We start from the raw sequence: 25,738 nt of genomic DNA, 5'->3' as shown, positions 1-25,738 counted from the left end.
ACCATCACTCTGGTCCTTCGTCCTCTAACTGTTTTTCTCCGTTTCTGAACCTCTCATTTCTCAACAAAATTAGTGGTCACAGTCTCTCTTTGGCCTTGTCTTTGTCTCTGTCTCTCTGTGGTTTAATAGAAGCAAAACATCTCTTTCCTCCAGGTTGTCAAATTCATTACTGTATAGTTGTTGGTAATAGTACTTTCTGTTCCTCTTTATTTCTGAGGCATCTGTTTGTGCTGTTTTTTCCTTTCAATATTCCTTTGCTCTCTGTGCCTGTGGACTTGTGAATGTTTTTCTGAGAGAATCTTAATAACACGCATCACTTTGGGCTGATCCACAGCACCTCATAGCAGAGACGTGAAATTTTAGATGAAGGAGAAAGTTGACTGCAAATTCAATGGCGTTTCAAGTCATCATCTAAGTGATATCTTTGGCCATTATTGGGGTATTTAGAGAAACACTCAGTTATGTAATATGAATATTTTGTCATTCAAGTATTTCCATCATTAAAGTAGCATTATATTCATAATTAATTTTCATGTGGTAAGGGTGTTTTTTATTATTTTGTTGTTGAGACAGGGTCTTGCTATATCTCCCTGAATGAGATGGAATTTATACAGACCATGTTGGCTTCAAACTTGAGGAGATCCATGTGCCTCTGTCTCCTTGGTGTTGGGATTAAAGGTGTGCACTCCCACAGCCAGTCATACGTCTGCTTTGATTACATAAGTACTGAAGCTTTTATGCATAGCTTCTCTGCCACTGCAAACAGTCATGGGGAGATTTTTAGGGCTAGCTTCTGTCCGTGGAAATACAATCTGGAAATTGCTCATAAAATTAATATCAAATTGGATAAGCACCAGCATGTTGTCTGGTGTTTATATAAACGTTCCCCTGAGACTTCTCTGCAAATCGCCATGAATATTAGAGACCTTATGATATTTTGGTCGATAACTGATATGACATTTCTTCCTATGAATATCAGTTTTATAGGAGGGGATTGAACAGAGGGTACTGTCCCAATAAGGTCAGTTTCACTTGGCCATACTTTACTGTTGCCTGGGAGTATGGGAGCTGTCAGAAGATGGAGTCTGGAGTTCTGCCCTGGACGCTCTCACTTAATTAGTTCAGGGCATGGTCTATGTTTTGGAATTTTTAAACTTTTTATCTTAGGATAATTATAGAGCCACAGGAAACTACCAAGAGGTCCCTTGGGCCCTCCACTCATCCTGCCCTGGTGCCAACAACTGATATAACCGCAGCTGAACATCAAAGCTGAGGCATTGGCCTCAGAATAATGCTGACAGGCATAAGCCTCCACTCCAGTCTTGTCTGTCTTATTTTTTCAGACAGGTCTCTCATTGCACCTGGGGCTTACTGATTGGCTAGAGTGGCTGCCTAACATCTCCCAGGGGTTTCCTCCCCAGTGCTGAGTTCCAGGGGCATGCTGCCATGCTGGCTATGATGTCATGTGCTATGGGATCCTCACGCTTGAGAGCCTTACTGACTAGCCACCTCCTCAACCAAATGGGATCCAAGTGGTCTACCAAATAGTCAAGGTTCTTAGAAAACTTATACCCAGAGTGATATGTACAGTTTCTTTTAATCACAGTCATTTGTCCTGAACATGGATGGACACATATGCATCTACACACACACACACACACACACACACACACACACACACACACACACACCATAGAGATGTGTTTTACGAGTGTCACAGGCACACAACCTAAAACTCTAGACTTTTTATAAGAGACTGTGAGACTAAAGTGACCAACATTCAAGAGAAAACTTTAATGTAGGAAGATAAGCAATTGACGACTGCATAAAACACATCCTGGGTCAGATCCTAAGTCAGGAAGATGCTTGTCATTCCCAAGGCAACCCCCGAATTATGGTTCATGTCATCATTGACAAGGAAACACCATGGATTTTGAAAATGTCATTTATACCTACACTGGAGTGGTTAAAGTCTGATTACATGGTGTGTGTGTGTGTGTGTGTGTGTGTGTAAGAGAGAGAGAGAGAGAGAGAGAGAGAGAGAGAGAGAGAGAATCAGCATGCCTATTGATCATGCTGAAAATACATGTTTGCTACCACTGTCCTCTATAAATAAATCCTTCTCTGCCACCTGGGAAATTAAACACTGTCCCAGCAACTTTTCATAGTTTTCTCTCTAAAAGAGTGGGAATGAGCATTAGTCAGAGATGCAGTGTGGGTGATGAATGGGTCTCACATCTTATTTCAGCAGCTTCTCTGGGATGCTCACTGTGGTTATCTAAGGGTGTTTACAATCAGAATAGGTTTCATCCCAGCAGCTTCTCTGGGATGTGAACTGTGGCTATCTAGAGATGATTTCAATCAGAATAGGCTCCATCCCAGCCTGTGTCTGGGAATGAGAACACTCCCTGTCCATGTAACGGAAGGAGAGTCTCCTTTACTTTGGGTAAAGCTTTCATTGGCATACCATCTGTGACTAAGGGTTGACTCTTTGGGGCCTATAAGATCTCATCTGGTCCCATAAGTCAGATAGCTCTATTCTTCCTGGGGTATAGATGTATCCGGTCCCTCAGAATGCTCCACCACCAAATACACCCACAGAATATGATGAAGGTGCTGAATGACACATGCATAGGAGACCTGTCCTTAGAGTCTTCCTTTGCGTGAATGAGGCCTCTCTCCCTGATCTTCACTGATTTCTCTAGGGTTCTCAGTGTCCCAGTGTCCTCACTATTTCTGGTTTTAGACCAGGAGCCTGGGTGTCCCAATGGGGCTTTTATTTTCCAAAAGGTTACAGAGCATAATGCATGTTTGAGAAGATTCTTTATACCTAGTGTTTTGAAGAGAGGGTCTGGTCTGAGGCAGTTTTTCCTGTGAACACTGCCGGAGGACCCGGAACTGTGATCAGTCAGCCAAGGGGCTGATGATGAGGTACCTGGTTCTAAAGATGCTCTGGTCACAGATCCCTAAAATCAGTGCTGGGAGGGGAAAGAGGATTGGGTGAGATCCGGGAAGGAACGCATCTTTCTCAGAGATTTAGCTATAAACCGCCATTCATTCATCTTTATTGATCCGTCCCTTCTCACTTCATTAGCTGTGAACTTGTAGCATCCTGGGTAGAGCTCCTTGAACCTGCTGATTATCACAGACCAGCAGGAGTAAGGCAGCAGTCTCTGGGGAAATCACAGACTCTAACCTCGGCGCTAAACAGAAGTGACTGCTAGTGACTGCGATTTCAGAACTGTGGGGGAGGAATTTCCTGCGGTTTCTTTCTTGGTCTTAAAGTTTAGGTTACTCTCCACCTTTCTGCTCAGCTTCAACCTCCTACTGGCTGCTGTGATCTAGCCAGATTCTGAGGAAGGCAACCATGCTTGACAGCTGAACCACTCATTTGCAGAAGCAGAAACAGGTGAGTCTCTATCAACAAATGTTGGCTACCAGAGAGGTAAAGAACAGGGGACAGTGTGAGCACACTGAGTTCCGACTGACAGAGTGGAAGTCGAGGTGTGTGTAGCCCCTTGAGACCTGTCACTCTCCTTGTGATTCCCTGATCTCTCCACAGTTTCACCCTACTTCTGAAGAGAAACAGCGTCTGGACCAGAGAGATGGTTCCACATTTAAGGGCGCTTACCAGAGTCCAGTTCCCAACACCCATGTCTGGCAGTTCAAGCCTATAACTTCAGGTCCAGGGAATCTGAAACCCTCTTTTGGCCTCTGAGGACACTGGCACACAAGTGTACACATTTACCAAAAAGAACACATATAAGTAAAATAAATAAATTAGTAAGCATAGAATAAGTCTGTAACATTAACTGCCTGTACCATTAGTGACTATATGCAGGCTTTGTTTGGTTTGTTGGCCCATCATTGGCAGTAGTATTTATTTGCCAGGTCCTATTGAGTCACTCTCCTGGAGCTGAGCAGGCCAGCCTTGCCAGTGCGGGGATGTGTGCTGCTTACCAGAGGAGCTATTGTGGTTTCTGCCTGTTTATCTCATGAGAGGGCTGCAGCCCAGCGATAAAGCCTTTGGGAGTGTGGAACCTTGGTATACAGGAGCCTGTCAAGGACATGGCTGCCTTCAGGTCCTGACCGAGGAAGCTGGATGAGAAGCAGAGGAGGCAGCCACAGCTGTCACGCGCGTAGATTTCACCGGTCAGCTGTAAGAAGTCAAGTTTCCAGGCTTGAGACTTTTCCATTTGAATCCTAGGTTGTTAACGGGTTGGCACACGCAAGTAAAACTCAGTGTCACAGAGAAATGCCCGCACTGGAATGAAAAACTTGGGCTGGGAATTCTCAGATGCACCAAGGGTCCTGCGCTCTGGAGACCCAACAGCTAGGAACACTGTGCAGACAAGAATGCAGTGGCATGCATAGCTGGGCATGCGTTCGGTGCCTGACTCTGCACGTAGCCAGTAGTGTTTCTATACAGGATGATCCTCAAGCTACAGAGAGAGTAGCTGTGAGGTTTCCCGTCAGCACCCTCCCCTTTACTCACTTTACCTGTGTATCTACTCTCTTGAGCCTCTCAGAAAACACACATGTCCATTCTTTCGTTACCTACAGAAAAGGGAAGAACTGGGAAGGAGGCTTGTTGAAGGCTGAGTTAGTTCAAGGGCACCTTCCAAGTTGAGGAGTGGTGTGTGGTTGAATGAACTCCACTAGGATCCTTAGGATTGTCTCTCAACTCTTTATTTAACTGATTTTTAAAAACTATATATATATATTGGTGTTTCACCTGCTTTTATATATGTGTACTACTTTTGTGTCTGCAGAGGCCATAAAAGGGTGTCAGATTGCCTGGCCTGGAATTACAGACTTTTGTGAGCTGCCATGTAGTTGTTGGAACTTGAACCCAGGCCCCCTGAAGGAGCAGCCAGTGTTCTTAATTGCTGAGTCATCTCTCCACCAACCTCTAGCTTTTTTCTGTTCTCTTTCTCCCTCCCTCCCTCCTTCCCTCCCTCCCTCCCTCCCTCCCTCCCTCCCTCCCTCCCTCCCTTCCTTCCTTCCCTCCTTCCTTCCTTCCTTCCTTCCTTCTTAGCTGGCCTGGAACTCACAACAGTTCACCTGCCTCTCCCTTCCTCCTGAATGCTGGGTTTGAAGGCATGGGCTGTGTTGTTAGGAGTCTGGGATGGTGCCCACAGAAAGGCAAGCTCTCAGATAACGTTCAGCTTGGGGACGCGCCACCCTCTCCCAGGTCCATGAGTGTCTGCTGGTTTCGAGGGAATTTCCAATTACTGAGTGAAACCCGTTTCAACTCAGCGTAATGAACAGCAGCAACTCCTATGTAACCTCCCCTGGCTCTGCTCGCCTCGCCCCTTGTCTCAGCATGTGAGGGATTAGACCACTTTTTACCGCCACCAGCTATGTAGTTAGCGGCTTTGAATTGCCCGGACCCAGGTAATTTGGTCCAGCCTTATCACCTGCCCAAAATCTTTCCTAAAGTATTGTCCTAGCAGATAGACAGATAGATAGATAGATAGATAGATAGATAGATAGATAGATAGATAGATAGATAGATGATAGATAGATGGATAGATAGATAGATAGATAGATAGATAGATAGATAGATAGATAGATAGATATCTGGAAATGGTATATAATTTCTTTCTTTAATTTCTGTACTTAATTAATGTGTTTACTGTCTATGCATAGAAGAGTGTCAATATGTTGGCCAGAGGACTAATAGTTGGACTTGGTTTTCACCTGCTTTTACCTGTGTCCCAGGGATTGAACCCAGGTCAGCAAACTTAGTGGCAAGTGTCTTTGTCTACTGAGCCACCTTGGCAGCCCCTTTGCTTCAATTTCTGTTCTCCCCACTCATTAATTAATTCATCCACATTTGTTTTTCCCATACGCTGCAGCAGATGCTGTGGGAGTTGATACTGAATGGCATCATCAGTGTTTCTGTCCTTGTGGAGCCCATGTGCTACCTGGAGAACCAATCAAAACATGAGAAAATAGGTGCTGTGCTAGTAAGTGATGCTGGAGAGAATAAAGGATGGGAATCTAGAGAGTGGACCAACGGCATCAGAGGATGTTAGGAGACTGAGAACATCAAATGATGTGGACTGATCATGGTTTGATAGAGGTTGGATTAGTCTGGCTTCTATGTGATGTGGATATATAGAGTTCATTGAAGCCAGGAAGGACGTTAGGAAACCAGCCAGGGTACTTGGGCAGGAGTCTAGGTAAAAGATCAAAATGGCTTGTACTAGAGACCAGAGAAAAGGGATTTGTCAAATGTGGGTGGGCTTTGAAGGCAATCACCCATCATGGTGGGTATTCTGGGTGAACAGTGCCACCCCATCTTGAGATGGATGCTGGTTTACTACTGCAAGGAGCTGAGCTGGTTGGCTAGCAAGCCTCGGAGATTTGCCTGTCTCTGCTTGCCCAACTTTGGGATTAAAATCCCATGTTGGGGCAGTGGTGGTGCCTTTAATCCCAGCACTCAGGAGGCAGAGGCAGACAGATTTCTGTGAGTTCAAGGCCAGCCTGGTCTACAAGAGCTAGTTCCAGGACAGGCTTCAAAGCTACAGAAAAACCCTGTCTCAAAAACAAACAAGCAAACAAACAAAAAACCAAAAGCCAAAACAAAACCCACACCACCACATTCAGCTCTGTTTTTTTTAAACATGATTTTTCTATTGATTCTTTGGGAATTTCACCATGTAGACTAATTCTGCTCACCTCCCGATAACCTCATATCCTCCTTGACCCTTGCCAAAATCCCTCCAAAGAAAATTTTAAAGTATCCACTCAAAACAAAAAAAGCAAGCAGGCAAACAAACAAAGACAAGAACAAAACCAACCAAACAAACAAAAAAAAAAAACCCACTTCTTTGTTTCTCCTTCTTTCCCCACTCTTCAACACTTTGCATTCATCCTGGTGGTATTGGGGGCCTCAGTGTGTGTCATATATGGTATATACACCCTTTTGTCCCTACCAGCTTTACTAGCGAGTATGCATTGCAGAGTCCCTGGCCTGGTCCAAGGCCTCTGATCTCTGGTACACCATCATCACTGAACCTTCCTGGAATTCCTCTGGGACATCCCGTGGCCGCCCCAAGTCATGGAGATTCTGCTGGTGTTATACCACAGGACCAGTCCTTTCATGAGCTCCAGCAGGTCCTAGAGGGGTGGATGTTAGTGTAGACCAACCCAAGGCCCAGCGGTGGGCCTGGGTGATAGGTGAGCTGATCATTCTTAGTTACTGGGGCCACCGCCTCAGGCGAGGGGGCAGAGCCAGCTCCCTTATGCCCAGGCCTTTATGATCAGTTATCCCTCGTGCTGAGAGGTGGGGCCATCTCTCCCGAGAGCAGGGGTCAGCTCTCCTGTGAGGGTTGCCCTTACTGCAGTGTCCATTGAGAGGCAGGACCAGCAAACGGCAGGGCTGGTTCAGCATAGCATTCTAATTTCTTCTTATGGTTCCTAAAGCCTTCTGAGGTGACACGGTCCACAGACATCAACACAGACCTCAGCGGCAAGCATGGACCCAGACGTAACTCTCAGCAGTAGCTTGGGCCTGGACGATACCCTGCCTCTGGGTGGAAGGAATGACCACTCAGATCTAGATGGTTCTGGCATCAGCATGGCCCTCAGACACCAACAGGGCCATGGGTTTCATGTGGCATTTGGTGACATGGGCCACAAACTTCAACATAAACCCAAATGATGCAGGACCACGGACCCAGACATGGTCCTCAGCGTCATCCCATGACAGCATCTAGATGACACCATGGCCCCAGGTGTTGGTGAAGGCCTCCCAGATTTGCAAGGCCCCAGCAGCAGTGTGACCCCCGGTGTCAACACCGTCCCAGGTGGAGGCTGGGTCCCTAGGAATTAGCATGACCCTCAATGGCGACAACCATTCAGCTTTATTAGGAGTTATATTATCACTACATAGGTTCTGACCAAACTATGGTCCCTTTGCTTACAAAGCAAGTGTTTTACCCACTGAGCCACCTTCCAGTCTTAAGTCCAGGAGCTCTTAATGGCTCTGTTCCCTTCATTTCCCCCCAATTTTTGTGTAACTCATATTGTACTTTGTACATCATAAGTGGACAATAAAATCCTTGAAACATGTAAAGCACGTGATATTATCAGTGAAGTAATATTCCTCAATTTTTACATCTGTTCTGAAATTGCAGGTTTGGGAAGAAAATGATTTTCTCTCTAACTTATTTTTTTTTTCTATTGCAAATCAGAATGTTTTTAGCACTGCGTTTCCTGCTGGTGGCAATCAAGTGTAGATATGAGTAGATGACGCCTCCACCGAACTGAGCTGGAGGCAAGTCTGTGGGACACTTCCCTGATTAATGATTGCTGTGGGAGAACTCGGCCCACTGTGGGTGGCATCTTCTTTAGGCGTGTGATTCTGGACTGTATAGGAAAGCTACCTGAGCATGAACCAGAGTGAGCCAGCAAGTAGCTTGTCTCTGTCTCTGTGTAATCAGAGGTTTCTCTCCTGCCTGCCAGTTCCCAAATAACCACTTAGAGCTTAAAATTACTCATAAATGTTTGTGCGATGGCCCAGGCTTATGACTAGCTAGCCCTTATATTTAAATTAACCCATGGTTTGTGGCTTGTTACCTCCTTTTTGACATGTCTTGCTTCCTTGGTGGCTGGTTCGCATCTCCCAGACTTGGCTCTTCTTCTCTTGTATCTCTGCTTGGATTTTCCATGGGCTCTATGCTTCCTTTCCATAAGCCAAAGCAACTTTATTTACCAGCCAATGAGAGCAACACCTATTCCCAGCGTATAGAAGGGCCATCTCACAGCATCTCTACCTCCCTCAGTGATAGTCTGTGACCTGGTAGTGTAAGCCAAGTAAACCCTTTCCTCTCCAAGTTGCTTTGGTCTAGAGTGTTTTTATTGCAGAATGGAAGTAGAATAGGCCCAACACCCAATCCCATTGGTGGAATGGCCAGGGTCCCAGAAGCTATCTCCAATATGACAAGGAAAATCTTCAGGGATATGTGCAGGGTGGCCACTGTGGGGCTCCAACATCACACTGTGCTTAGAGGATAAAGAGTCCCCCATACTATGTCTCTTATATCACAGAGGAAAGGCTGGCCACTATCTCAAATTCTTACCTCACATTATAAATGTATAAGGACAAATGACATATCATATTAAATCATGGACGTTGTGCTCCAACATACTAATCTTGTGATTAAATGTGAATTTCTCCTTTGTTCTTTTATTAAATACTTGGTGGATTAAAATGTACTCTCTTGTTGCCTACTGACTTGAGGTTTTGCTAACCTTAGATATGCCACAAAATGGCCATTTGATCTCATCAAATTAGAAAGTGATATAAAAGCCACTGGGATGGCTCAATGGGTAAACAGATTTGCTTCCAAGCCTGAAGATCTGCATCCCTCCCTGGGAATATGGTGGCATAGGAAAACAAACTCCCCAAAGAAGTTGTCCTCTGACCTCCACACTCTTGCCAAGGCACAAGCACACCCCCACATTTACATGAGACAAAGTAATAAACTGCAATAGGAAAGAAAATGATATGAGCATGACCCCAGTTTCCTGACTGTGTTGCTGTGGCTGGAAATCTAGACAGGACAATTGCAAACAATGGCTGCTCATTTTAATCACACGCTGGCATTCTGCTGGAGGCCGCTTCCAACCCAGTCGCCTTCTGCAGACTGTGCTCCGTGAGACTTCCTGCTCATTATCCTCACACAGTCTTGATTGACGCATCAGTATGCCAAGGAAGAGATGCAACTTTTGTTCTCTGAAAAAGTCTCTTTACACAGATGTCCCTGAGTGAGCCGGCCCAAATACTGAGTTGGAGATGACCCCTGAACAGGAGTTGGAGATGACCCCTGAACAGAATGGGGCTGTTTTTCTGAGGGCTGGTTAAATTATTTGAACACTCTAGTAGTGCAGTGAACATTTTTTATGCTGCTGGTAATTTTATTGACTGTCTGAAATTTCACTAATTTGTTATATTGTAGCAAGCAGAAATATATTAAATTTGAAAGAGGAAAAAAATCCATCCATTTTTTTTATTGAGATCCTTAGTGATATGCTTACTTGTAATTTTAGTTTTTAAAACTTTACATTTGAGTTTACAGATGTGCAGTTAATTTTTGTCAACTTGATACAAACTTGAGAGAACCTTTATTGAGGGCTTCTCTCCATCAGTTTTGCCTTTGTGCCTGGTTGGTGGGGCACAACCTTGATTAATGATCACCACTGTGGGTGATACCACCCTTAGGCAGGTAGTCCTGGATTGTCTAAGCTGAGCAAGGCAGGGAAAGCGAGCCAATTAGTAAAGTTTTCCCATGATCCTTTTAGTTCCAGTATCCATTTTCCTGCCTTGAGCTCCTGCCCTGGCTTCTGTCATAATCTTAAAAAAGCAGCCTGAGAAAGAAATATGCCATGAGACAGAGTTCACATGGAGGGGAAAGAGAGAGGGGAGACCAGCCTCTGGGGACAAAAGCGGCAGAAGAGAAGAAAGAAGCAGAAAGAGAGAGAAAGAAGGGGGAGAGACAGACAGACAGAAAAAGAGAGAGATAGGAGGTGGGCAGGGCCCTTTTGAAAGAGAACTCAGTGAATGTGCACAGGAAGTGTGCTTAGTAGCCACAGTTGAGGACTCAGCCTGTCTGAGCCCCAAGGCGAGGCTGGTACAGATGCCTGAATGCTAAGGACTTCCCTCAGTGATGGACTGTAAACTGAGTGAGACAATTCACTTCCGCAAAGTTGGTTTTAGTCATGGTATTTTATCACAGAAAAACTAGGGCGATAGACTGAGACAGAATACATTTTCTGGGCTTATGAGATTAAGATAACTGAGTAAGTCTGAGGCGTTTACATGTACTTGATATGATGATGCATGCTACATGGCCTCTTAGGAAGGAGACAGGTGTGAAGGTGATGGAGAGGTTGGCTTAATTCTGTCTATCATTGCTGTGTTACCTGGGGTACCAGTTATGCATGTGCACCCTAGATGAGAGGCACTCAGTTTTCCCAATAGAAAACACAGGATTAGACTCGCTAATTTCCAAGGTTCTCGGAGAAATACTGTCATATGAATTGTATATCTTGTCTCATCCAGGATTTTCTTTTAAACAATCAGTCAAGGTTTTGTTCTCTCCTACTATTAAAGGTGCCTGATTACATAACAGCGGGATTTGGAAAATAAAATGAAATAAAAAGGGAAACCAAAATGAGTGGTGATCCCTTCTATCTGGGATTAGGCACTGTTACCATAGTGACATGTTTCCTTCTAAGCTTCTTGTATTTATCTCGTATCAATGAAACATAAGTGTGTGCACACCTCATGTAACTTACATCTTTCCTTACAGCATTAACTGCTTTGAGGATGTACCTACAGAAGGTGCATAATGATTCCACCCATAGATATGATAATTTATTTAATTAGTCTTCAGTACTTGGTGCAAGTTAAATAGATCCTACTAGGGACATTTTATTAGTATGTTATTGCACATAACTGCTTAGACTACTTGTGATTTTTGTGGAGATCTTTCTACAGTGCCATCGCTGGAGAAAGTTTATGAAAATGACTTTAGAAAATTTTAGCGTTCCTACTATGCTATCCTTGTAAAGTGAGTGATGAGCTACTTCCCCCTTCTCTGTTACCGAATGAGATGGTATTGGTGCCCGATCTCATTGCCTTTTACATTCTTCTTATTGCTATGTGCCCAAGGCTATGAAATCCATTCTCAGTCCTACTTTAGTTGAGATTGGTTAGGGCATTATCATTCGGTTTAAAATATTCTTTAAAAAATTTTGTTTTAGAATGTGTCGCTGAAGGGTGACTCAGAATAGGACAATTTGATTTCAGGCACCTGAGGCTACTCAGTGTCCTATTTTGTAGGATTGCAACTTAATTCCACGTACATTCTTCATGTCAGGAGTTATGAAAACGTTAGCCTTTTCACATAAAAATTATTAAACCTTACTTTCTTTTCTGCTACTGTGATAAAATGCAGGGCTTATTTTAGAGTACAGGGATGGAGTTCATCGCTGCAGGGAAGGCAAGGCAGCAGAAGCAAAGAGAGAGAGAACAGGAAGTGAGGCAAGGTATAAAACCTCAAAGCCCGCCCCCAGTGACATACTTCCTTTAGCAAGGCTTTACCTCCTACAGGCTCCATAACCTCCCCCAAAACAGCGCCACCAACCAGAGACCAAGTGGTCAACACAGGATCCTGCAGGGCGGGGTCAGAGGATGTGGTGGGGTTGGGGGTGGATGCATTTTCGTTCCAAGCAGGGCAGTGGGCACTCTCTACGCACATGGAAACCTTTTATGATCTTTAGCTATCGGGTGATTCTGTGCATATCGATGAGCTTAGGTTTACTGGTAGAGCTGTTTCAATCATTTATCTTTGCTGACATCTTTTCTATTAATAGTAGAGGGTGGGGCATTAAAACATTAAAATACCCGACTGTGAGTGCAAGGCTGTTTGACTCTTTAATTCTGTTGCCTTCCACCTTGTGGAACTGGAGATTTCTTCAGGAGCGAGCTGACCTTCACCTCCACAGGTGTGACTTTTTACTGATTGTAAAGTTGAGACATACGTATCCCTGTCTCCTAATCATGTCTCTCCATTTACCTCCTGTGCTGTCAGTCCAGGCTCTCCTAATTCCGGATTCTGACTGCTCTATTTTCAGTCTGGCTCTGTAGATTACAGATAACTCTCTTTTAAAGGAGGAGTTGCATTTTATTTCTATCTAGTCTGATAGCTTCTGCTTTAAGTTGAAATGTTGACAGTTCTTTGACATTTAAAGTAATTACCAACTGATTCAATGTATTCCATCATCTTAGAGTTGACTTTCTGTGTGTTCCATGGGCTCCGTATTCCTCTTCTTTTTCTTCCCTTCTTTACATTGCTTAGTAATGTTCTCGAGGTGTGACTTTGATACCTTAAGCCTGTTTGACCTAGGTATACACTTTGGTGATCACTGACAACTGTGGAGTTATGCTGCCCTCTTCAAAAACTAATTCCAGCACCTCCCCCACAGGCCCCCCTTGCTTTTTGGCAGAAATATCTTTTAGACTCACAGTTCAAGGGAACCATTGATCTACCATTAGGGTCATTTCATATGCATAGAATTAGACACTAATTTTGGTTATTAAAATTTTGCCTTCATATTTGAAAGTCATTTCTCTTGCTGTAAGTAGAAACGTAAGTTGGTAATTTAACTCTTTCCTCCATTTTTGATTTTAAAGGTGTTGTCCCATGGTTTGACTGCCATTGTTGCCGATGCCAGCCATCATTCTTGCAATTGCTGTGTACATAACGCCTTTTCCTCCTGCAGCTTCGGCTAGTCTCTTTTCGATTTAGAATTGTAAGGGTTCCTGATGCACCCGGAAATGATTACCTGGGGGCTTAGTGGGCTTCAGTCAGTTTGAATGGCGTCATGGCCCGTCATGTCTTCTGTTGCTTCAAGGCTGTTCTTTCTTGCCTTCAGAACCTCAGTTGGACATGTTGGCTTTTCCTTCTGCTTTATAACTGGCCTGGATAACGTGCTGCTTTGAAACGGACGAGGACACGGGACTAGCTTTTAATCTATTCAGTAAATTTTCTTCTCATGATGACCCTAGCATGTCAAAAGTAAAATAATTTGACATCTTTACCTCCTATATTTTAAGCAGATTCTTTTTAAAGCACAGCACAGTCCTAACCCTGATGAGGTCCTGTGACACAATTACAATAGATTTTAATTACTTCTGATTTATGTTGCTTACATATCCTGATATCCATTTAGTTAATAGTTTACCAATTATGCTCAGTGTTTATTCTAAACTAGTTTTTTTTTCTTTAACAAACAACCAAACCAAAAGCCTTATTTTGGGTTTTGCTTCCATGTCCATTTCTCAGGCTCCCGTTTCTTCAGTCTCTGTTTTGATAAACATTTCTTTGCATTATACACGATGGCTCTCCCCTCGTTTGCTGATTTCAGATGCTCCACAGTTAAAGTTAAGAGGAATATTCTCTACATTCAAAGATTAAAATTCTCTTCTTCTGCCGATCCTCAGATTCAGCTAGACTGGTGGGTCAGCAAACCCCAGAGATAACCCTGTCTCTCCAGCTCACCAGCTCTTTGTATATGGTATTGAGGCACGGAAATACTATAGGAACTTGTAAAGCAAAATTAAATTGAAAGAAAAAAAGTAACTTCTACGAACCACAAATGAAAGAAAACAAATGAACCACACTTGGCATCTGCTTGGTAGGAGAGAGGGATGGTTTCCCTTGACAATGATGCATAAAATCTATATATCCTTCATGAGCTACATCCTAAAGATAAAAAGAGCTAGAAAAAAATCCTTCCTGATAACACTCATCCTTTCATCCCGAGGCTGCTGACTGGGAACACCAGCGTGGGCGACAGCTGATGACTATTGTATTATTGGTTAGGCTTGATGATGCTTGGTGTGGAAGGAAGGGAACAAACAAGTTTCGGCATTAGCATCCTGGATTGAACTTGGAATTAAAAGTCTAAGCTCATAGATCATCTTCAAAATATGTTTAGATATTTCCTCGTTCTGCCCAGTGGAAGGCTTATAAAGAATATCCACTGCAGTACAAAGAGCATCTTAAAATCTGTGGATTGTGATCTTAAAATATTTTGAAGTACTTAGTAAATGGAACCAGGACTCCTTGGAGAAATGCCCGGCTTCCTTATCTGGGGCAGGAAATGAACAAGATAGGACTGGAACATCTTGTCATACCAGAAGGCGAGGTACTCTCTCAAAGACTGCCGGCATCTGTCAGAAGGACTCAGAAGCCAACCACATTAGACTCCCAACAGCCCCAGTTGAGCTGTGTGCACACCAGTAAGCTCGGACTGCGATGGATTAGAAGTCATTGGGAAATGTCTAATCCATAAGTTTATATGCAGCTAAAAACTATGCATGATCATTGGAGCACCATCGGGAAGCAGACCATGAGATACATGCAAAGAAATACCACCAAAAGTACACAAGGAGATCTTAGCATTGGGATTGGAGGCCGCTAACATTACAAAGAGAGCCAGCCAGCAGCATGTGCCTGCTCCCTGCAGTGTACAGCAAGGTTTATGAAGGAAGCTCCCCAATCCTGAGTTTCTTACAGCTCTAGGTCCAGCACACAGGGCCCGTAGCGAATGGAGAAACTCACCACGTGGCAAGTGTATAGTTCATCAATAAGGTCCAGATGGAAGGAATTATAAGGGACCAGTCACAGTTTCACCACCTATGCAATAAGCCCCAAGGAAGAGGGAAAACAGCGGGATCGAGGAAAACCGTACACAGTGTGAACAAGAGGTGTTAGAGACAGTCATTTGGATCTTGGTTTAAATAAGCAAAGAGTTACAGAGTGGGGGAAGGAAAAGAAACAGCAGCAGGAGGGGACCGAGAGGAGGATGTGGAGGAGGAGGAGGGGAAGGAGAGAGGGAGAGCAAAGGAAAGAGGGAACGAGAGGAGGAGGGAAGGGGAGATGGGGAAAGAGTGTTGAACAGCTGGAGAACTGGCTGCTGTTGCTCCACTCAGGACGACCACTGGGGACACCAAGGACTTTCGCCTGCTTTTTATTAGACTATGTACAGCTGAAATGACATAGGGCCTCTGCTTTAAGACAGCTGGCGTGTGGAAGTGGGCGTGGCCAGAAGCTAGGCTCTGAGACCAATGTTTACTAAAGGATCACCTTCAGGACCTGTGAAAGAACAGATGAATGTCTGAGTCTGTGCTGGGGAACTCAAGGATCTGCTTTGCAGCAAGTCCTCAAGTGATGCTGATGCTTGAGGTTCCAGTCAGAGCAGCGGCTGCGAGACTAGCCCCGAGTTAATTATCCTTGGACCTGGGCAGTGAGAACATGCAGTGTTGCTATTGTGTCCTTTCTGCTTCTAAATAGGTTTGGAACTCTAATACAGAGAGACTTTAGGAATCCAAAAGGACACAGAAAAGAAGCTCAACATTTTATAAACCACGGTGTAAATGAGAACGTCTGTGCTCAGCAACAAAACAGACATAGCAGCTGCTTCCAAGGCTACCTCTGGATCGAAGGTGTACAGTTCTTCCTGCCCCAGGTCAGTTCAGCTGTCTCTCCACAGACCACACCAGAAAAGTGTGCTTTCTGAGATGCCTGTGTCACACCGTGTATTGCTTCTCCCTATGGTCATGGGTAAAGCAGTGACTTGGTTGAATTCCAGAAGGTTCTGGCAGCGTCCACTGGAAAGAACACTCCTGAACAGAGCTGTGCCCTGGCTCAGCTGGGCTAGCTTGGAAGATGTCCATGTTTGCCTGTGTGCACGCTCCTCTCCCTGAAGAAGCTCCCTGGGATCGCTGGTGCAGGAGGCGTCTCTACTGTGCAGGGCTCTTCTGCTTACTTCTGAGCATCTATACATGTGTATCTTCTCATACGTTGGATATTTGTTGAGGTATCTCTCAAAGGTCAGGCATTCATTTAGACCCTGGAAATAACACACCACAGAAATTCAAAACCGTTCAAATCAGAATTTTCTTTATAAAATACTCTTAGACATTACCTGCAGGCTGCTACTGCTTTGAAATATTGTAATTTTATTTTAAAATTTTGTGTGTATGTGTGTGTGTGTGTGAGAGAGAGTACTTATTTTTTAATTAATTAGTTTATTAAAAGTTTCCACCTCCTCCCCAACTCCCTTTTCCCTCCCCCTCCCCACCTCCCCCTCTCTCTCTACTCCTAAGAGCAGTCAGGGTTTCCTGCCCCGTGGGAAGTCCAAGGTCCTCCCCCCTCCATCCAGGTCTATAAAGGTGAGCATCCAAACAAACGAGGCTCCCACAAAGTCAGTCCATGCAGTAGAATCAAAAGCCAGTGTCACTGTCCTTGACTTCTCAGTCAGCCCTCATTGACAGCCACATTCAGGAGGTCCAGTTTGATCACATGCTCCATCACTCCCAGTCCAGCTGGCCTTGGTGAGCTCCCATTAGATCAGTCCCACCATATCAGTGGGTGGACGCACCCCTCATGGTCCTGACTTCCTTGCTCATGTTCTCCCTTCTACTGCTCCTCATTTGGACCTTGGGAGCTCAGTCCAGTGCTCCAGTGTGGGTCTCTGTCTCTATCTCCATCCATCGCCAGATGAAGGTTCTATGGTGATATGCAAGATATTTATCAGTGTGGCTATGGGACAAGGCCAGTTCAGGCACCCTCTCCTCTGCTGCCCAAGGAACAATCTGGGGACCTGAGAGAGTACTTATTCATGTGTGGACACCGGAAGCCTGATGTTTGATCTCTGGTGTCCTCTTCTATGACCCCACCTTACTTTTTGAGGCAGGATCTCTTTCTGAACCTAGAGCTTGCCATTTGCACTAGACTGGCATCTGCAGGGCTCTTGGATCCACCCATTATTTCTTCACAGACCCTGGGTTTCGGATACACGCTATGGCCCTAGCTTATGTGGGTGCTGGGGATCTGACCTCAGGTCTTCACACTTGTGATGTGAACTCTTGACCCACTGAGCCATCTCCTCAGCTCCACAGCTGTGCAAACTTAAAAGTAATCTCTGAGGTATCCCATGGGATATGAAAAAAAAATACACCTTTATTCAGCCTCTTACGTGGATGCCGAAGGGTCACAACCCTTCTTGTTTGGAATAAACTTCAAATTTAGTTGTATTTATATATCTGAGACTCCTTTGACCTTCTTAGACATTTTGCCCAGTACTCTCTCTCAGTCGCTACTCTTTGCTGTGAGGAGACACCACGAACGAGGCAACTCTTACAAAAGCAAGCCTTTAATTGGGGACTTGCATACAGTTTCAGAGGTTCAGTCCATTGTAATTAATTATGGGAAACCTGGTAGCGTGGATGGCGCTGGAGCGGTCGGTGAGAGCTGCAGTCTCATCTGCAGGCTGAAAGAGAAGTGAGAGGAAAAAGGAGAGACGGACGGACAAAGACATAGAGAGGGAGACCCACAGTGACACACTCCCTTCAACACGTCCACATTTTCCAGTTCTTTCAAACAACATCATTCCCTGGTGACTAAACGTCCACATAGATGAGCATATGGGGGCATTCTTATTGCAGCCATGTCCCATGGCTGACCATGTAGAATCTAAGAGCCCCCTCAAGGTTTCATAGCATCAGGCTCTGGCTTCCCCGTTTAACTTCACACTTAAGTTTCCATGAGACCGAGCCCAAATGTCTTACCCTTTCCTTGTGTTGTGGGCATTTCCAGCCACTGTCAGCTCACCTCACTCCCCAGCCTGCCAAGGCCTTGCCAATGTGGCAGAGAAGGCTGGACCTAGTCCTTGGTGTCTATTTCCCTCCTATCCTGGCATCTAACACTCAGAATCCGTTGCTCTCACTCCAATGTTCTCACTGAGTGTTTCTTGGACCACTTCTCCATCACCACAACCACTTTGTGTAAGCATCTCTATGTCATATTTTAAGCCCCTAGACGATGTGGAAACTGGATTTTTTTTTATCTTAAAGAACATCTGGTACGGAATATTGTACTGATTCATCCTCAGAAAGTGTTATTTGAGTTCTATGAATATATGATTACATATATTTCCCACAGTGCCCGAAGAACATGTAAACACACACACACACATACACACACACACACACACACACACACACACACACACTTCCTCAGTCTCAATATCCACTTGCAGAAGAAGTACCTTTAGTGTGGAAAATGTCTGATTAAATCCTGCCATTCAAAGGTGCACCAAGCACAAAGCGTCAACCCTCAGTCTAAAATGCCATCTCCCTCTTTCTCATCTGTGGGTAAAATCAGAACGTTTTATCCAATAACGTACTGAGAAGGCACCCATCTCTTTTGAGCCCTGATCCTCTGCTGGCTACTGGAAATGCAGCTTCTTTCTGTTTGGGATAAACCCAGTAGGGTGCCGGTGTGTTCTCTTGAGACCTGCGCAACTAATGCAGTTTAAAGCAGTCTTACGTTGTTCCTTACTCTCACTGGGGAAACAAAAGGCTATTTCCCCTTGATTGGTGTGGCCATTCTACGTGTAGCATACTCTGTGGCAGGCGCTCCACAAGGCTCAGAACAGCCACAACCCTGCCCTTCAGGGGTGCACAATCAGGACAAAGAGAAAGCAAGGATACGTGTCCCTTCAAAGTCTCAAGCAAAGCTGAGCCCGGAGGCTGTGACAATGACCCACATGAATGAATTTACCCATTAGACCCTGCCATCTGTCCCTGGGTGCGACAGCTACTGCCAGTCCTTTCCACTGACTGACTTTGGTCTGAATGACCTTGGAGACAGCCTGGAATGCCGAGCTCAGAAGGGTGCTTTTGAGTCCCTGGTCCGCACTTAATGTTCTCCAAATAGAATTTGTACAAACCTCTAATTTTTTCCTCTGCCCAGAAGCCTCCCTCAATGACTGACAGCCAGCTCTTACTCCCTCCACTAATGGATTTCTATTCAGTCCATGCCTGGCATACAGTCGGGCGTCCAGAACATATGTGGCTACTCTGAGTGGCACGAGGCAAATAGCAGAGCCCAGGCAAGCTGCAAAATGCCCCAACTTCCTGCTTATCATCCCGGCAGAAAACTGTCAAGCCTTCACCTAGGGAGACTCCTCTGCCCAGCTGCTCTCGCCCTCCCCTCCCAAAGCGGAACCTCTGCTGTCAGATTTTTTTTTTCTCTCCACTGCTTTTTGCAGACATAAGCTGAAACAACAGCCATGACTCAGTTCCTCACGAACGCTGCCTGAATTGATTTAGTCTGAGTTCAGATTTAGCACGTAATCATGTTCAATTTGCTCTGCTGCACTGCCTACAGATAAAAGGCTTGTGTGTGTGTGGGGGGGGGGGTGGCAGCTTCGGCTCGTGTCGGTCTCTGTGATGATGTCATTGGCATGAGAGAGCCGGGCCCTTCTTTACTCCGCTGTGCTGTCTCAGACTCTGCGTGCAGCAGGAGCGGGCTCTAGGTGCCTGAGCCTCCCTCCAACCAGTACCGCACCCCACTCCCCGGGAGCAGGGCACCACCAGGACCTGGCCACAACAGTATCCATCCAGAGGCGTTCCTTCACTCCCATCTCTGAGACTGCCTCACTCTGCACTGAGAATTCCGGAGGGGGGAATGCCAGCCCCTAGCATGGACTGTGATGTTTCCACTCTGGTCGCCTGTGTGGTGGATGTCGAGGTCTTTACCAATCAGGAGGTTAAGGTACGCAGCCGAAGTGTTCCTTTTCGTTGTTGCGGTTCCTGGATCTGCTTGGCAGACCCTCCTCTAGTGTAGGGGAATTGTGACCTGGATTAATCATTCGCAGCTTTATTGTTGTGTCATGAGGACAAGGGAAAGTGCATGGTGATGCTAGCTAGAATAAGTTAGAAGAGACCAGCATGTTAAATTTGAATATGATTGGCTATTCCATGTCAGTTTATTCTCTTCTGTCTTAAGTGATCTGTGGCCACCTCTTTCCCTGGAGACATGTTTTCCTATTCTCTTTCCAGCATTTCCATCAAAGCTGGGAAATCTGTAGGTCCTGGGTATTGAGAGGGGTTTTAAATCACCGATCCTTGGAAGAAAGTGCATGCAATCACCATTACATCGAGGATGTCCTGACAATGGGTACCCGTTCACGGCATGTCACTTAAATGCGCTGGGATGTGGTCCTCAGACTGAACAAAAGCGGTCCCATAGCAGCGCCAGTCTCCTGTGCAGAGGTATCTGAAGTCAGAGAGCAGCGCTTAAAGTTGCTCCTGTCAGGTGCAGAAGCCGCGAGTTGTTTCCCTCCCGCAGCTGCCTGTGCAGAAAGTTCAGGCAGAATGGCATCTCTGCATCCTCAGGGTTAGAGTCGCGCTCACACCAGCCTTTGCGGTGCAGCAGCTGGGTCGGCAGTGGGCAACTGTCCTCCACTCGCAATGATTCTCTTGGGGATTTTTCTTTTCAATTTGGTTTTCTATGATGAAAAAGATTCTGCGTAAAACGAGAATCTTTCGTTCTCACATTCTGCAACAGACCTAGCCAAGCTTCTTATTTATGAACATACAGGTAAGAGAGAGGCAGGGGGGAGAGAGGAGGGAGACAGTAGCTTAGGGTGAAACAAGAGGAAAGGGAGGATTTTGCTGTAGTCATGAACCGTCAGTGTTCTAACCCTTACTTAGTGAAGCCCTGATTCTTTAATGCTGAATGCAGGTGGCATGGCAGCTCCTCACAGGTGGAGAGTAATATGTCCCCCACCCACATATGCCTGTACACTCAAGCCCGCGGTTCTGCACACTGTCGAAGTGAATTCAGCCTTCTGGTTTGTTGTTCTTCAAGTCTGAAACACGCACCTCTGTGTTTGCCAATTCTTATTCCGGTGTAAGTTTAACTCTCTACAGCTTGTCATAGGCAGGGCTGAAGAATTCAAATAGAAAGATCGGGGCTTGCTTGTCGGTGTCTCCTGAATGGAAATGTGTGTGTGGGAGACACAGTTCCTCCGCTCTTCTATGGCGTGAGCATGCTAAGAGGGACAACTGTCACTTAAACCCCTCCAGCTTAAGATTAAAGCCAGCTTAAAATGCGCTGTGGGTCACTAGCTAAAGTCACCCTAGTGCTGACGGATCAGCACGGAGAGTGAGACTCCACAGCCCCTCACCAACTCTTTGTCTATACAATGGCTCAGAAATCTCACAAGCTACTCCCAACTCTTTGAAGCTCAGGAAACAATAGCGCGGGAGATATTTATTGGAGACCTATAATAAACCAGGTATTGTGCCTGTATAAGAGGGATTTAAAACATACACACACAGACATGCTTGCACATGTGAGCACACACACACATGCGCATACACACACATAGTGCATGTCTCTATGTTAAGGACATAAAATAGCCGTTCACTCAGTGTTTCCTGCAGACAGACCTTGTTCTGTGGAGCTAAAGAGACACCAAGTTCTTAGGCTTGCTGAATTATAGGGGTTGTGGTGGCTTCACGGAGGGACTAGCAGGATTGTCACACCCTATACCAGGGTGACTCAATCTGTCTGACGACAGCATATTGTCTGTGACATCAGAGGGGAGAGGGAGATGTGAATGGATGATCAGGAAGCACCCGAGCTTTCTTCAGAAACATGGAGTTTGGAAAGATGGACCACATGTTCTTTCCACCAGCATTTCTGAGCCATGGTGATTTTGTTTATTGCGGTTTCCAGGTCTCAGTTTTCTCATCTGTAATGTGGGGACAGATCTTTCCCTCATATTGGCTTATCAGAGGTATAAAGAGATGGACAAATGTGAAAACATTGACTTCAGTACTCAACTAGTGGTACTAGTGGTTAGTGAATGTCAGTTCTCTCTAGCGTCATGGCCATCATGTACAACGTTCTCTGAAGGACAGGGAAGTCTCATCAACTAGCCAAAGAAATCCAGCTCCCACCACCATCCCATCTAAAAAACATGGGTTCCCACTTCAGATATGTGGTCATTTAATTGGCTGCAGTGACGTCCTTATCAAGGCAAGATCTGTATTACCTTGTAAAACACAGTAGTACAAGCAAGGGACGTATAGAAATTTATCAGATTACTTTTATGACTTATTAGATATTGTCTTAGAAGATTCAAAAATAAAATTCTAGGTGGCAAAATGTGTCCAACTTTAATATTCATAGTTAGGTGTCAATAGTGGACAGTTATAGAGTCAGAAATTCTACTCTTCAAAGCCCTTCATGCTTGATGCCAATGGGACTGGAGAGATGGCTCGGCAGCTAGAGTGTACCACTCCTGAAGTATACCACTTCCCACCAACGACATTGGGTTGGATGTTGCCCACATCACAACCTCCTGTAACTAACTGCAGCTCCAAGGAATCTGATCCGTTCTGCACACTTAGGACACCTGTACTCATGTACATATGCGCGCACACACACATACACACACACAATCACATACATCCACGCACCCAGCTCCCACCCACCCACACACACAAAGATCAATATGGGCTCGGGAGATGGTTTAGTCCAATTCCCAATATGCACATGGACCCTTACAAATGTCTGCAATCCCAATTCCAGGGGATCCAGCATCCTCCTTTGTCCCCTGTGGGCACAAGGTACACACATAGTACATAGAAATACATGCAGGCAAAGCACTTATGCTCATAAAATTAAAAAAAACATAATTTAAAAAAAATCTCAAAAACATATTTGATGTCGATGATAAGGGAGGGTCGCATCTAGATTGTTTGACCTCAGGTCCCCCTTTCTCTGTGCAATCCCTAAAGAATACTGCCACATCATAGAGATGCAGCCAATGGACACATGTTACAAGTAAGGTGGTTTGTGTGCGGGAAATACAGTCTGTGCACATGTTCTTTCTCATGGCGGCTTGGAAAGCCATTGCCACCTGGGTTTTATCCCAGGGAATCTTTAGCAAAGGGATTGATTGAGACATCAATCCCCTAAAGGTTTTCAAGCTCTGAGAGAGATAATATAGGAGAAAATCAGGCCTCTGGTGGTCAGCCGTATTTGCTCTTCTCTGTAAGCCCCATTACTGATGGTCTTGTGAACTTAGCTGTTGATTTAGTAGCACAAGAACACGAATAAAGATCTAGAAGTTAAAAGTCATCTCTAGAAAAAACTGTGATGATGATTGGTATACATGGACGCGTGGGGGTGTTGATTTCCTAGAATATTCTCATATTTCTGAAATTAGTCATCCCTCGTCACCAGCATCCAAAACTATAAAAGTAATGAAAGGTTAATAATGAAATTTGCTGCTCATTGTCTTCTGGTTCTTGGACTGTGTTGAACATTGTTATCCCCTGAAGGGTTTTAAAAAGTATTGACGCTACCGAGGCCCTGTGCCCAGAACTTCTAATGTGTCTGGTATGAATGGAGCCTGGGCACAGAGCACCATATTAAGCCAGTATCTTGTCTCTTCTAGTCACAAATTGGTACATCAAGGTCAGTCCAAAGTTGCCTCGGCTTAAATGCTTTGGTCTATATCCTCCAAGCTAAGGCTTAGTCTATGCAAGTTTGATCTTCAAGCTGTCGGAAATGCCAAGATTTGACCAAAACTGTTTGGTCAGTGAGCAGCTGCATCTGCCGTTTCTCTGCCTCCTCTGAGCTGATGGTAAAACTACTCTAGAAACATCACTGGAGTTGTGGGTGGCCAGCATTTTCTAAGCTTCACTGGCTCTGTGTAGTGTTCTGCTCTTCCGGGAGGCATCCAGACCTGGGGCTTCCCCTTCTTATCAATGGTGGCTTCCCCCACCATAAAAGAGGGGAGGGGTGCTTTCTCTCTAAGCTGGAAGGTTTCTGATCCCTCTGTAGACCACCGCCCCTGCCTCTGTGGACATCTGTATTGAGGTCAGAAAACTCACACAGTTCCCATGTAGTACCCAGAGCAGACAAGAAAGATGACACGTGTCCGAGGAAGTATAGAAGTTTCAAAGAATGCTCAGGCTTAGAACATTTGTTCATTCATTCAAGAACTTCTGTGGAGAATCTGTTATCTCCCAGGAAGAGCTCCCAGCACTAAGAGACAGGCAAAACAGTTCCTATGTTCAGAGAGTGCACATTCTCACGTGGGAGGCAGACAGTAAATTAGCACCCTGAGGGATGAGCGGCCGTGGGTCAAACAGCTGCAGCTGACTGCATGGTCAGTGGAAACCTCTTCAGCTTTAACTGCCATTAAAAGAAGTTGTTCAGAGAGATCTTAGGCAAAAAAACATTTCAGGTAGAAGGAACAGAGATTAAACAAGAGAGAGGGGGCTATTCCATCTCATTTTACTTCTTGCCATTCTTCATTCATCAGGAACCCACAGAAGTGTATATGTGTACACGTCTGAATATATGTTTGTGTACTACATATGTGCAGGAACCCACTGAGGTCAGAAGAGGCATTATATCCCTTTGCCCTGGAATTGCAAGCAGTTGTAACCCACCTTTTTGGTGTAGGGAATTGAAGCCAGGTCCTCTAGAAGAACAGCGAGTGCTCTTAACCACTGCCTCAGTAATAATTCCTTATGTATGCTTAAAATCTGAAAAGCCAAGGCATCTTCCTTTCTTGTTCTATTTTTATTTGGGACTAACAAGTAAGGATTGTGTATATTTATGTGCTATTGTGATACATACTTATACTGTATGATGCTTGATTCAGGTTCTCTGGCCTAGCCATCCTGCTACATAGTAATCCTTTCTTCATGGATAATGTTCAGAATTTAGTCTACTAGATATTTCGAGACTATGATACTCAGTGGACAAGAGGACACATACCCCTCCTCTCTAACTGTGAATGGGACATGTTGACTGCCCTCTGTCCATGCTCCCCACCAGGCCTTAGGGAACGAGCTACTTTTCCGCCAAGAGCCCCGGAGTGTTCATGAGAGGGCCTATCTGTTTTAGATTCCATGAAAATACAAGCTCATTTGTGTGACGGTGGTTCTCTGTGTAACCTCGTCTATTTAACAGAATGTTCCCTAAGCACGCCTGTACTGTCACCAACAATTACATTTTAAGGTCACTCACGAGTCTTCTCTTCCCAGTATCTTCCCAACCCACACGACCTTGGACACATCTCTTACCCGCCTAGGTGCGCCATAATCGTGCTGACAGAAACTGTTCCGTGCAGTCTGTTTCTTTTCCTATCAGAGAACAGGTGACTGACTCACAGTCTGTTTCATGCTGTTGAGTGGGTGAGGAAGAGACCAGCACTCCGCAGCCTCTTAGCACAATGCAGCCTCTTCAGGGTTGGAAGCACTGGGGATTTCAGCTGACTTGCATTGTTTGGCAGGAGCAGTGGAAGGAAGAAGAGGGTGACTCAGATGAGCACGTGG

General features: G+C 45.1%; 1 protein-coding gene across 3 annotated transcripts in view; it reads left to right on the top strand.

Annotated features, from left to right (window-relative positions):
- The window catches only part of Rcan2 (regulator of calcineurin 2), a 251,471-nt gene that overhangs the window by 140,188 nt on the left and 85,545 nt on the right, over positions 1-25,738 (top strand). Inside the window, exon 1 of one of the 3 annotated variants that reach the window (XM_048445214.3) lies at positions 19,866-20,144. The exons of the other annotated variants lie outside the window; for them this stretch is intronic. Coding sequence (XP_048301171.1) covers positions 20,058-20,144 — 87 coding nt within the window. The 5' untranslated portion in view covers positions 19,866-20,057. Of the gene's footprint in view, positions 1-19,865; positions 20,145-25,738 lie in introns of those variants that run through there. 3 annotated transcript variants of the gene reach the window in all.

Source organism: Myodes glareolus, chromosome 18, assembly GCF_982192425.1.
Source record: "Myodes glareolus chromosome 18, mMyoGla1.1, whole genome shotgun sequence".
NCBI classification, from domain to species: Eukaryota; Metazoa; Chordata; class Mammalia; order Rodentia; family Cricetidae; genus Myodes; species Myodes glareolus.
The sequence above is the reverse complement of the archived record's forward strand: the minus strand, read 5'-3'. Positions and strand labels throughout refer to the sequence as shown.